The sequence below is a fragment of the Xiphophorus couchianus genome, chromosome 7 (assembly GCF_001444195.1).
Source record: "Xiphophorus couchianus chromosome 7, X_couchianus-1.0, whole genome shotgun sequence".
NCBI lineage: Eukaryota > Metazoa > Chordata > Actinopteri > Cyprinodontiformes > Poeciliidae > Xiphophorus > Xiphophorus couchianus.
Window position 1 is genome coordinate 2378944 of NC_040234.1, and position 13960 is coordinate 2392903.

Consider the following 13960-nt stretch of genomic DNA (forward strand, 5'->3'; position numbering starts at 1 on the left):
TTCAGAGATCACTTATGAGTTAAGATGAACTGCAGTAGAGCATAATCCTCGTGTCTGTAAGCACGCTGAACAGAAACACAAAGCGGGATTGTTTTATACACATTAAAGTTTCAGTGCCAGACTGCTGTCCCTCCTTTCAGCAGGAGAAAGTCAGATCCAGCCTGTCGTGGCATGTCAGGTGTTCTGCACACACACGGAGACAGGGGAAGGACGTTCAGGTGGAGGCAGCGTTATTCTCCCGTGCCTGAAGGCTTTACAGGTGAAGTGTTGCTGAACGCGTGGACTGTTCTGAGGGGATTGTGAACACAACAGATTTACTGTGTACTGTCATCAGAACACATCAAAGTCTGTACTACAAAACAGGATTAGTGGCCTAGAAAGTAACTTAAGGATTAGCTTTTCAGAATTATGAAGGTGTTTTAGTTATCGGCCAGGCTGGAATCAGGACGATCAGATACACAATGATGAAAATCTTCTTTGCCACTGCTGTCAGATTGATCAACTCTAACCCCACTGTTCTGCACTGAAAGATTGTTTTTGCTGATCAGGTTGTTGTATGTTTTTTCATGTGTGTAATCGCTGACTGTGCAGCAAATAGTCTTCAGGGCAATGAAGTTTAACTGAATTAAACTGAAACAAGAATAAAACATGTTAAACATTGGATTGATGAGGGACTTGTGATGCTGAGGGTTTTATGTCTGATCAGCAGAGGAGCTGATCAATCAGAGTCCTGGCATCTGAAGAAACAGTCCTGAAAAAAACAATTATGCCAATCACTATTTCTATCATGGGAGAAGAGGAGTGTGTGGTGGAAGTGTGTGTAAATAATTTGGTGTTCAACACCAAAGATGCATGGAGATCCAATTTTAATATCTGTATTGTTCCCGATATTGAAGAATAAATTCTAGATCAGATGATGATATGCTCGATCCATAAGGGCAGATCTATTCAGTCTAGTTCTACGCTTTGTGCACTGAGCAATGTCATGCTTTATTATTTATTTCACATTATATTTAGAATTCCTAAATTTACTTTCTGAACTATTTGAAAGGTTTGCTGCAGTTTATTTTTACATGTTTGACCAACTTGACTTCTTGTTTTTGTCAGTTTTACTTTCTTGTTCTTCTACTCCTGAACAAATGAACTTTGACAAGAAGAAACATAGAGTATTAAGATTATCACATTGATGCTCGGACATGTTATCAGTGTTTTACATCAGTATTGTCTTAACTGGACCTCACTCGAATCTCTCTTTTCTTTGGTAAACCCTGTGAATTTCTCTCTCTGTGTTTCTCTGCTGCCTTCCAGACTTCAGTGATCAGCTCTTGGAGGTGGTGGGCCTGGAGGGGGCAATAGAAATGGGGCAGATCTACACTGGGCTGAAGAGCGCGGGACGCAGACTGGCTCAGTGCACCAGCGTCACCATCAGGTCAGTTGATCCTGCCCCCGAAATGAAGCTGTGCTCCTTCCACTGCTCAGCTTCAGCCCTTCTCTGGCACCAGCCATTCTTTGTGTTCCAGTTCAACCACACAGAACATAAAATACATACCTCCCCTGTACATGCAGAGTAAAAAATGCATTCCTTTTGAGGGATTATGTGCGTTCATGTCTAAACAATAACATCCTTCTAGCTGATGAATTATATATCATAGCTGTGTGCTTTACAAATCAAGCAGTGGGGACTTTGGACTGACAGGCTGAGGAAGAGTCTATGTTCAGTTTCAAGTCCTGACGTCTGAAAATAGAATGGAAAACCACTGGTTACCCATTAGCTATAGTACCAATGGCAACCAGTGGAGTGCATGGTAATCACTGGCTATCAATGAACTGTATTGAAGTAGTCATGGATAATTAATGAGTAGAGGAGGGACGTGTGTTTCTAGCAGACAACAGATGCTGTTTCCATCAGCAGAGGTTATTGTTCCTGCTGGGAGTTCTGGGTAAAAGGATTTGTTGTTATTTGTAAGGGTTCTGGAGAACGAGGAGTCAAATATGGTCTGTATTGAACTTGTTTCTAGTAAAGTCAAAATAAAAAGTTACTGTAAGTTAAAAATGTGTAACTTTAAAAGTAATTCAAAATAGAAAGTTGTCATCACTAAACTAAAATAATACACTTGTTAAGAGAGCAGTCCTTCAGACTAGCCAGCAGGAACAGCTTCTCCCAATTAGCAGTCTGTCATGAATGCTAAGTGTAGTTAGTGTGGGGAGCAGAGGTTGGTAAAGGTGGGCGATGGTCATGAAGGTCAGATATCACACATCTCTGAGGCAAGAGGGACGACTGTTAACTCTGTCCCAGTGTCGGGGTCAGACTCTGCTCTCTTTGTTCCCATGAGAGCAGATCCCAGACAGGCCCCCACTCTTTACACTCCTGAAACCCACTGTACACACACATACACGCGCGCGCAGCCAAAGTTGGTTTAAGACTTTTGTGCATGCCTCTGTGACTGAAGAAACACGCTGTGGGAGAACGGCTGGGATGAATACGCTTTTAATTCTGGTCTAGGAAACTGAACAAGAGTCCAGGTCCCTCAGATCCACCATAACACAGACCGCTGTCTTAACCAATGTCCTGTCCGCTGACACACAGTGGACACGCATCTGAAGTAGGTCGGTGTTGCTTCCTCCACTCTGAACTCCTTATCAGAAACTTAAGTTATGAATATTATGAAACAATGAGAACTGCTTTCAGTCAACTTTTAAATGTTTGTTAAAGTTTTGCTTTATGTTAGTTTGTTGGTAAAGACAGAGAAAAACTGACCATTACCCTGCGGTCTCTGCATGAAACGTCATCTTAAAGCTGCAGTACGTACAGTAACTTTTATAAAAAATATGGTTTTTACATATTTGCTAAAACTGTCAGCATGTCATGACAGAATAATATGAGACAGATAATCTTTGAAAAGATCAAGCTCCTCCGCCTCCTCTAAGTGCAACTATTACATCTGAAGAAATGCACGATCAAAAGTAACCAATCAGAGACAAACCCTCCAATCATCCGTCGTCATCAGTGGCCACGCTAACTCCTCACCTGTCATCCCTCTGTTGTCTGTTTCCAGGACTTCTCGGCGGCTGCCCATGCAGATCGATGGTGAGCCTTGGATGCAGCCTCCCTGCACGGTGAGAGGACCCATTTGTTTCCTCCAAAACCCTTTCATTCATAAATTCCATCCACCCTGACCACTGCTGGTAGCACCATATCATTATTTACCAGTATTTAGTCAAATGGTTCAAAGGGTTTCTCTCAGCTATCTGTTTTACCACATCAAAAATATCAAAGAGAATACAGAGAGGCATCAAAACGCATCCATATGAAGCTAACATGTTAGGAGTACATTATCAAAGCCAAACACATTCTTAGCTAGATTCCGGTAAAGACTTTGACTAAACATGTTCTTGTAGGTCTGATTCTCTGTTCAGTGTCATTGTCCTGCTTGAACAACAATGGTCTCAGACTGAGTGCTGTCCACCCCCATCAGGCTGTCCACCAGCATTTCTCTTACTTTAAAGCTTGACAAGTTCCCATGTCACTGCATAACAGACTCTCACTGCATTGTCTTTCAGATATTTAGAGGACAACAATCTGAATTTCCTTCCACTTCACAGTTGTGCGCTACCTTGTGCCAGTCTCTCACATAAAACCTCAAATAAAATACATTGAAATTTGGGGTTGTATTGGACAAAAGGCATTGAAGGAGTATGAATAAAGGATGGGGCTGTGGCAGTCAGACCTTTCAGCGTTAACATAGCAAGCTAATATAGCAAGCTAACAGAGCCTGTTAACATGGTAAGCTAACAGGCTCAGTGATGTTCTACTTTTGTCACGTCTGACTCCTTCATACTGAACATGAAAGGCTTTGACCTCCAACAATGTCATTCCTTCAAATCTCACAGCACATTATTCATCTCACAAGGGGAGATGAATAACAATTAACAATTAAAGTCAGTTAATTGTCACTGTGCAGCAAAGCCTCTCTTGTCAGTTTTTTTTTCTGTAAAATTCTAATAAAAAATGACTGTCAGACTAGTAAGCTTGTCAAGCACAGTCCAAGCAATGTTTTTGATTCTGTCATTTTTCTTCTTTACTCCCTCAGGTCATCATCACGCACAAAAACCAGGTCCCCATGTTGCTGTGCCCTTCCCAGAAGACCTCCTTCTTCTCCTTCAAGAAACGCAGCTACAGCCGCGAGTAGGACTCAAACACCCCGACTCAGAAACACACACACATTTAAACGTTACAACTTCCTGCTGCCAAACAACAGCCGTGTTGCTGCCAGGTTGGATTATAGACGTGAGAAATTCATTTTTGTTCCTGAAGTTGGGCGGCCTTTAGACATTTTATTCTCGGAACCTACAGAGGTGACAACGGACGGAACCAACCATCATCCTGGAGTCCGAAAACATCCTTTCCCTCAGCCACTTGAAAACCCGAGTCACCAATACGACCCGGCCAGATAAGTTCTGCTGCTCGGTCCAGACGGTCACAGGGGCAGGTCACACAACCATCCATTAGAGACCGAAACACTACGACTGGGAGAGAGGAGGGGGGGGGCAGCCAGGTGAGATCCTGGTCCTGGTTGAAGTACCCCTATGAATAATGAAACAACGGCTGCTTGTAAGAGCACTCGTCTCCGGGTCTCCCCACAGACTCTCATCATGCCACAGCAAAGGAAAAGCCTCATTCATTATTAACTGACTGCGCTTGCAGATTGATGGCGTCGTGGTGTAACAGTGGCCCGAAAAGGACAGAAGCATGCAGGGACCTAGTATCTGTAGTATCACTGTCCTACAAAAAGAAACCCCTTAGAGCACTTTCCCCGGCTGTGCGGACGATCCAGCGGAGGCTCCCGGCACGGAAAACGTCCACTACTGCTACGATATCAGTCTGGACTAAAAGTAGATCATAGAGACAATGTGGTTCAGACTTGCTTTCTGTTAGAAAAGTGATGCATGTGCTGTAACACTAAATTCCTGATTTCAGTAGAATCAGCTCCTGTGCACAGTACAACACACTTCCAGTGACGTCAAAAAGCCCTGAGGGCCACTTCTGACTTTTATTAATCTAGTTCAACATCAACAGGTCAAACAAACCTGTGTGTCTATTGCAGGGAGGGTCTCTGTCACTAGCTGCGTTCCATTACAAATGTGAGCAAAACTTTTGTCACTATTCTGTTAATGTTGCGGGGAAAAAAAACATTTTGCAATTGAGTTGTTTCCATTAAATAAGAAACGCAATTAAGATCACAAGTGAATAAGTTTATTCACGCGATAAGTTGTTCAAAAACACGCCACGCCATCATCCTCCAACTACTTCCTGCCATCTTCTTCTTTGTGGTTTTCACTAACAGCAACATCCTGTTGCTTGCAGTTTTGCAAAATATACTAATTTTCAGACAGCCAAAGAAAAAAAACACTTCATTCACCCTAATGGCAAAATTATTTATCAAAAAACAAAGTTGACAAGGTTCAAAGTTGGCGTGTTTCCATTAAGCAAGTTTATTTTTGAAATGCCAAATTATGTGGTCAATGGAAATGCAGCTATTGAGACTTGACCCTTAGTAGTTGAGTCAACTTTGAGGGAGAGCTGCCAAACCTTCATCGAGGTCTATCAGGAGTTAATGCCATGAAAAAGAAAATTGCTTGAAATGAAAAACGTAGTAATATTAAAGCGTGGTTTGGTGTTTATAACAAATGTATACTGTCCCGGCAAAATATATTAGAAGAGTATGTGCAGATAGAATATGTATATTTCTGGAAACTAGGTCTTGCCCACATATACTGTAAATGTACACATGAATGTCTTTTAATATATTGTTGAAATGTGGCAAGTTTTGGCTCAGATTTCCGTTCCACTGATGCAGTCGCTCTCCAAAAGCACTTTTCCAGTCCGTCTAATCACATCAAATGATATCATCATGGTGCAAAGAAAGTTCACTCCAACTCTGAAGTTTACCATACCAAAACACATTCTTTGCTAGGTTCTAAAATGATTCAAATCTAACCTCAAGTCTGAGAAAACACACACCAGGCTCCACACTGTTGCTATTTATTAAATAAAGATGAAGCTAAAATGGTAAGGATGTGCATAAAAAAAACCTAAAAACTTAGCAGTAACTCATGAGGCGAAGTAACAGCAAGGCAGCTGCCAAGTTCTCCAGAGGTGGAGGACTTGGCACATTTACACCAGATGGTCAGAGAAACAGCTAAATAAAAGCAAAGGACCTCCATGATAGATCATACTGTCACCAGTTTGCATGGTGCATGGTGAATGTTAAAGTTCACAGATATACAGAGATTCAACAAGTATGGGTTTCACTGAAGGGATGCAGAGAGAAAGATTCACACCTGAGTGAAGCACAAAACTGACCATGAACTCCACAGCCAGAGGTCAGGTCTTCAGTCTGACAGCAGAAGTTTGAAACTGCTTCATCAACCAAACAATGACTCCAAAACAGCAGCAAATCCACAAAATAATGCCTGCATCGAGTCAAAGTTGCATTGGTCTAGTTGAAGTCCAGACCTCATTGAAATTCTGGGAGATTTCAAGTCATTCAGGAAATTCAAGGTATTTAATCCTGAAGTTTCCTTTTTTTCAATTTTAGCTTCATATTGCTAAAATTGTTAAATCTTTTATTTATTGTTAAATAAACAATAATGTGGAAGCTGTGATTACATTTAATATTTTGAGGTTCAATTGAAACCATTGTGAAATCAACATGGACAAACAGCACTGGTTCCCACAGGTGTGAACATTTTCCCTTTGAGTTCTTTTAAAAAACTAAAATAACCTATTTTTGCTAAATAGCTTATCTAGCTACTTTAAATAGCTAAAATAAGCTAAATGCTTTCTAGCCTTTAGCCTTCCACTGCTCTGAGGATTGACTTTCTTCACTGCAAACTCAAGTGACATATTTGCCACTACTTAGGAAACTACTCCTGATAAAATTGTGAACAGAACATCACTTAAAAAATATGAATGAACCCTTTAATCTCCCATGACATTCACATGATGTGAATTGGATGATGTGGAAAAGTGTGCTGCTGCAGGGCAGAAGGAGTCTGAGATGTTCTGACGGCCCAAACTGAGCTCCACTGTAGGGTTGGGCATTCGATGCCTTCACACCCTGACTCCCTTTAACAGCCACTGAGTCCGTGCTCAGGCCAGGCGCCATAGGAACCAGTCACGGGCGTCACTTCAGCTTCATTTTGGAATCTGGGATGATGTTCATCAGTCAGTTACATCCATCTTGGCGACCAGTTTGATGCTGAAATGTTCCAATATAACAACAGCATGTACAGAAAAGGAGCCTGGGTGCCAGCTGGACTCAGTGGTTACAGAGTGCATGTTTACAGTAACTGTACATTTACTGACAGAATTGTTTTAGATGCCTATATTACAGAGTGTACATATTTGTTTGTAATATTTTATCAGAAGTTAATTAAATCACTGCATGCCTGCTGAGACAAAGAGTGAACAAATCAGAGTGCATAGATCCAACTAATCAGACATATCTCCATTTCTGCCCTAGGTTTATTTGTTGTACTTTCCTTTTTTGTTCTAGCGTGGAGGATCTGTCCGAACAGAAAAAGGAGGGTGCCCGCAAAATGTCTGCAGGTCAGATCAATGGCCAGGCAACATAGGCGTCCACTCGAAGGCTGTCTGGATGACTTTCCCATGCATGTCACGACTCATATCTGTTTCTGTCCTTTATAGCAATCAATTGCCTTAACAAATAAACTGACCCACTCTGTGCTAATGGTGTTTGACAGTCATGTTGATCTGAACAAATGGGGAGCAGGCGCTTTTTTCAGTACCTGCATGGTTCGTTGTGTGGCATGCTAGCCCTTGTTTAGCAGATGAGGCTGTTCACCAGTGTGATGTAATCTGCTCTCATTAAACCGACAAAAGAATCAAACCTGTTTGCTTTATCTGAGCCTCAGTCTTCCAGAGGTGGGTTATCTCTAAAGATAAACCAGCAGCTTCAATAGAGACAGAGCTCTACTCTGTCTAAAGCGCTTCATGCTGACATTAGTCACAATCACAGGTTTCTGTACATTCATCATGCAGGTCACATTCATTCTAGGTTCTTGGTGATTTGTTTCTCCAGGGCAGATTGAATACACAGCGTACATTTACCATCAGGTTTTCTCTGATCCACAAAGAGTCAGAATTGCTCTACCTGCAGGTTCAAAACAATTCATACAATAACTCCTGGACCACACTTTGTCACCTTTCTGGTGTAATTTTGGTTTGATATGTAAGCTTTCCTCTTGACAGAACCAGTTCATGGACCGCTCACATGGACAATGTGTGGTACTTCATCCCACAAAGTGGATAGAATAATTGTAGAGGGCTTCTTCCAAATTATTTATCTTTGCTATAAATAAGCAACTAGATGGTTGAAACATGGGGACAGTTGTTTACGGCACACATCATTTCTGGTAGGCTTCATAGTGTAGCTTCTTTCACAGTCAAGTTGGTGCATTACACACGACACGGCCAAACATTACCGGCTGGAAAAAATCTGATCCAGTTGTTTAAAACTTCACCAGAGTCTATGTCGCCAGCAAAGCAGTTTTTACCAGGCCAGGCCAATGATTAGCCTGGTTAAAACCGGCAAAAATCATTTTCCCATAATAGGAAACAAAATCCAGTCAACTGTGCCGAAAACACGGCTCAAATATCAAGCTAGAATTAGGACAACATGGGTATGATGTATTCTTTTTTCTTTTTTTTGACAAAATACAATTAGAAGCAGAAAGGTAACATTCTTTGTCATGTTCTTCATGTAAGTGGTCTTATACAGACGTCATGGAGCCATTACTCACCCTGTAAAGGTAATTACAGCCTTACAGACACTAGTGTCACATCAATTGTTTTTTCTCATTTTACAGCAGAAGTGCAAAAATTCATTACCACCAGTGACCACCAATAGTGACATTTTTTGGTTTCATTATCTCAAAGATGTCGACTGGACAAGAGGAGGACCGACTGCAAGGTAGAATTTCAATCGGGCCAATCAGCGATCAATGACAATTTTCTGCACTGCCTGTGGTTGTAGTTTGGAAACCACAGGCAGCACAGCAGTTAAGAAATTTAAGATAAAAAGTTGTTTTTGTTTTTTGGAAGATATGTGCAGCTTTAACCCACTTAAGGTTAAAGCTGCACATATTAACTACTAGACCACTCTCACTCATGAACAGCACTCACTGCTGTCGTTTCAGTATAGATTCAGAGAGTGCTCCTAGTTCAGAGCGCTGTGATCCACAGGGAATCATTAGAGTGACACCAGGATCAACTGAGAGCTGCTGCTGCTCATATGAGTGAAATCATCAAAACAATGGAACCAGAACCAGACGCTTCATTTTAATTAGAAAGCCACCCTGCAGATTCAGGGGAGACTGCTGTAAACAAAAGCATCTGTCCTGATGACTTTTTCTGATCTGCTTCAGAAACAGTGTGTTTTTGCTGCGTGTTGTGCCTTTAGGGTCAGAACATCCGAGGGAGTCAAGGGCAGCTCTGCCCCCCAGTTATCCAGAAGCTGATCAAACCGAGAGGGCCTGGAGAATCAATATGTCCAGCCTCTGCAGTCTGGATCTGCCTCTGCAAAGTGTCACCCTCACTGAATGTTGACTGCTGGCATCTCAATGCACTTCAAAATCTGACGATGAACAGAAGAAGCTAACGTAATGTTTTTGTTCCTTTTTCTTCCCTTAATCACCTGAACTAAACAAACAGAATCCAATTGCAAGTTGATAGCCATCTTTTGGTTCCACTTAAGCTACATTTGAACTCCAATTTATTTTGGTAAGAGTTCTTGAGAAGCAATCGTAGACGAGTGTGTTCACTTTATGCCAGAACAGAACAGATTTCAGCACATTGGCTAGAAGCAACAATAGCTGTTCGTTCAAACACAATTTTATAAACTTTTGAAACAACATTACGACTACATCACTGTGGTAAAGCTGAATTATGCAACTGTTATAAAAATAGATTTTTTTATGCATTTGTTGAATCTGTCACTATGCCATGACAGTACAGTATGAGAAACAATCTGTGAAAAAAATTGGTCCCTCTGCCTTCTCCCAGTGCTAACCAGAAACAACCAATCAGAGGCAGGAAGCAGGTCTTAGCGCTGTCAATCATGCTCCAGTTGGCGCTGTCTCATATTAAGCTGTCAGAACTTAGTGACGATTTCAGCAAATATACATAAAAAAGAAACCATTTGTAAAAGTTACAGTCAAATTGCTGCTTTAAGCTTTACCAGTCTGTTTAAGGTCATGCTTAACCCTAGACTTTGACTAGACTATCACACTTCTACCAACACAGCTGTGTAAGGTCACCTTTAACAAGAACTAAGCTCAGTTCTGTCAGAATAAAATGCTTGAACTAGTTTTTATGAATCTACCATATATTGTCCAATTAACAATGTTGATGTTATTGCTTTGCATTTGCAACCTACCATCCCTGACAGGACAGATGTTAATTGCTTTCTTGACAGAAGGCAAAAACAGTTTCAAATTCTGGCTGAAAAGTTTGTAACTGCAGTCACTTTTGATCCTCCTGTTGTCACAATGAGTGTTGCTGAGAGCCAACATGCAGAGGCGTGGCCCACAGGAAGGATGGAGAAAAGGAATATTTAAGGGAATAGGGAGACAAAGGAAACCAGCAAGAGAATAACAGGAGAGTCTGACCTTATGTGACTGAAACCGAGAAGGACAGGATACAGAGGAACTGAGGGAAAAGCAACACTAGAGCTCAAACACACAGAAATGAATGAAGCACAAGCTGAAAGAAAAATATTCAAACTAAACTCAAAGTAACCTTTTGATCATTCTGCATCCTTAAAAGTCGAAATGTTGATCATAACACGGTGAAGCATAACAAGGCTGCTTTTTGTGCTTAAGAAAAATCCTGATTCTGTTTAAGAACATATGCTGACAAAATCTCTTCATTGAAGAGTGTGTTGCTCCAACGCCTCACACACACCAACGTCTCTTGACAGATGATGAGCGCCAGCACCATGGCTAAATTATGAATATATCTCATGTAATTGTTTACATCTGTTGCTGCCATGATTTTTAATGACTTATCTCATGAATAAAATTAATATCACATGTGATTTTAATTTTCTTTTTTTAATGAAAACTCCACCAATGCAAAATTGTGTTTTTCTACAAGAGAATATAGAGAAAGATCTGCACACATTTGTAATGGACACGCAGCTATTGAAGGTATTGAGGGTTCTGGAATCGGCCATTGCCCTTGCCCCGTTTTAAATGCGTTCTATAACAACAGGCATCAGCACCATATTTGACCTGGTGGAGTGTTGCCTGGTCTTTCCACACCCACCTTCTCTGTTCACCATCTGGGGTTGGAGGTCAGGAGGAGGAGGTTCTCTGGAGGACCTCTCTATGTGTGGGGCTCTGACCTCCTCCATGTCTGCCTTCCATCATCAGGTCATCACACCCACTACTGAGCACTCCTATGGAGAAACCTTATACACACAACCACGCTCATGCCAGTACACACACAAGTGTTTACTCAGGTATGAATTCAGGTATTAACAGATACATTCTGCCTCTAAATACATCTTGTATTAATTAGCACCATGTGTGTTTCACTGATGTTGTGTATGCCATGGTTGTTTGTCGCTGTGGTTTCTCGTTTCTGTTTTTCTCTCTTTCCACAGGTGTAGAACTAGATTCCAAGTGTGTTTTTGTGTAATCTGTGTATTCCCTTTCTTTTCTGCCTCCGAGGTCAAACACTGAGCGTCTAAAGTTCAATCAAAACCATGAGCCTGATATTTCAAGCTATGTCACTGACTTAAAACCCAACATCTCAATGCAAATAAGGAACAACAGAAAACTTTGTTTTATTAGCTCCTGGTTTTTCTCATTGTGGGCTTTGGCCCTGATCTGAAGAATAGCAGTAATCTGCAGAACTGGCTGTAGCAGACACTGAATTAGGTGTTGGAAACAGAGAGAGCAAAAAGAGAGATGGTGAAAGAAAGCATTATTATCCAGCAGCCTTTGGCAAGGCTCCTTGGGTTTGGCTGCTGGGATGACAAGGCAGGAATTATCTCCCAAAGCGCTATTAATAGGATACGAGTAGCATCTTGTCCCTCAGAGAGAGCGTCCTGCCCCAGAGGCCCTGCTTTTCTATTTGAACTCTTTCTGAAATGTGCTTGTTTACAGATGCTTTCAAGCTGGGACAGGCTTGCTGAGACACTCAGCGGCAAAATTCTCATCACTATACACGGCACTGAGGCTGTAATAATGGTAAGATGAGATAAGGAACGCAAATGTACAAGTATGAATTCTGTGCAGTGTTGCGCAACAATGGTTTGATTGTGAGTAACTATAAATGATTGCTTAGGGCAGCTGTTAAAACTAATAAAGTACTTAGTTGGGGAATCACCTGATCATCAGAAAAATAATAGAGAACAGTTAGATGCTGGGCTAACAGCTTGCAGTGTATTGTTGGCTGTGACATGTGGTCGTCCTCAGCCAAAAGCAATGCAGCGGTTAACAGCAGCTATGCGTGGCTAGCAGAGGTTAGCTTGGAACGTGGGATATCCTCTTCGATCTGGTTTCCATGGCATCAGCGCTGATTGGCTGTTGTGGCCAGACTCAGTGAATCTCCGTTTCTCAACTTTTGTAACGAGCATCAGTTTATAGTTGGCAGTCTTGGAGAACCTGTAATTCTAAGTTTCCTTCTGCAGCGTTCTTAATAAAAGCAGGATCAAGGTTTATCCCTTCGGCTGGGAAAAATATAGTTAGCAGACAGTGATCTGTATATATCTTTGGATCTGTTTGTATGATCTTTATGAAAGACCGGTTTTCCACAAGTCATGCAGGACAAGAAGAAGATACTCTGATGAAATAAGCCCTAAACTTCAACATGGACATACTGTCCCCACAGTGAAGCATGGTGGTGGGAACGTCATGCTGTGGGAAGGTTTCTTTTCAGCAGGGACAGTGAAGCCGTTCACATTGACTGGGAGGATTTTTGGATTTTATTGTCCAATTAATACAGCCAAATGATTTAGTTTTAGCAGCACACAGTGAAACATTCTCTGGGTCTGCACTGGTCTTAAATAAAGTTTGTACCTTGCATAATCTTTTCAGAAACCACTCTGAACTGGAGCTTAGTTCACATTTAAAATGGGAAGGGGTTAATCCAGCTTAAAGGAATCCAGGAAAGCAAAGTGGGGCGGATACAATCCAAACCCTACTGTTGTTCAACATTATGTAATGTTGTTTAAATCTCTGCAACTATTTACCCTGTAATTGCTCCATCTGCTGGGTTTGCTTTTCAAACTGTTTATTTATTTTTGAATATGTGAAATTGTTGGAGATGTGCACAGATGAAGGCTGCGCTAAGGTTTAGGATCCGGTTGGTGTTTCTGCCGTGTTCTAACCTTGCTCTGCAACAACCAGGATTAGCCTACATGGCTCCAAGATAACGCTCTTCACTGACCTGGCCGTTACGTCAGTGTCACACTAACCCACAGTAGCGGTCTTGGAAGGAACAAGATTCCTGGGCTTAAAAGCCTGCCTCGTCTTCACAACACTCACTTTCACTGTCAAACCACCCAGAGAGAAACAGAGAGCGGTATCTAAACAAACAGCAAGTCAGCCGTCACACGTGGCCTATTTATTTAAGGAAAGCATTAAGAACAGCAGCACAATGTGCCTCCATATGGCCACCCACCACATCCGCAGCACCAAACGCCAGCGGACCTGCAGGCTGTTGCTTTTCAGATAGTCTCACTGACTGAGATGTCCTCTGCTATTTACGCTCAGTCGAGAATGTCAGTGGATATTTCTGCCCCCTCTCCTTGTTTCAGCTGATACTGAAAGACAACCTGCTTGCCATCGGCCCAAGACCTATGGTTGACCGCTGAGATTCTATGTGACAGCTACATATGTGATTGTCTCCTTCTACTATTACTGCCTC

General features: G+C 41.7%; 1 protein-coding gene across 5 annotated transcripts in view; it reads left to right on the plus strand.

Annotated features, from left to right (window-relative positions):
- dgkg (diacylglycerol kinase, gamma) overlaps window positions 1-7911 on the plus strand; it is a 115252-nt gene extending 107341 nt beyond the window's left edge. For all 5 annotated transcript variants that reach the window (XM_028023711.1, XM_028023712.1, XM_028023713.1 and 2 more), the window contains 4 exons: window positions 1309-1429; window positions 3057-3117; window positions 4092-4186; window positions 7560-7911. In XM_028023711.1, coding sequence (XP_027879512.1) covers window positions 1309-1429; window positions 3057-3117; window positions 4092-4186; window positions 7560-7638 — 356 coding nt within the window. In that variant the 3' untranslated portion in view covers window positions 7639-7911. The remainder of the gene's footprint in view (window positions 1-1308; window positions 1430-3056; window positions 3118-4091; window positions 4187-7559) is intronic.
- The last annotated feature ends 6049 nt before the right edge of the window (window positions 7912-13960 follow it).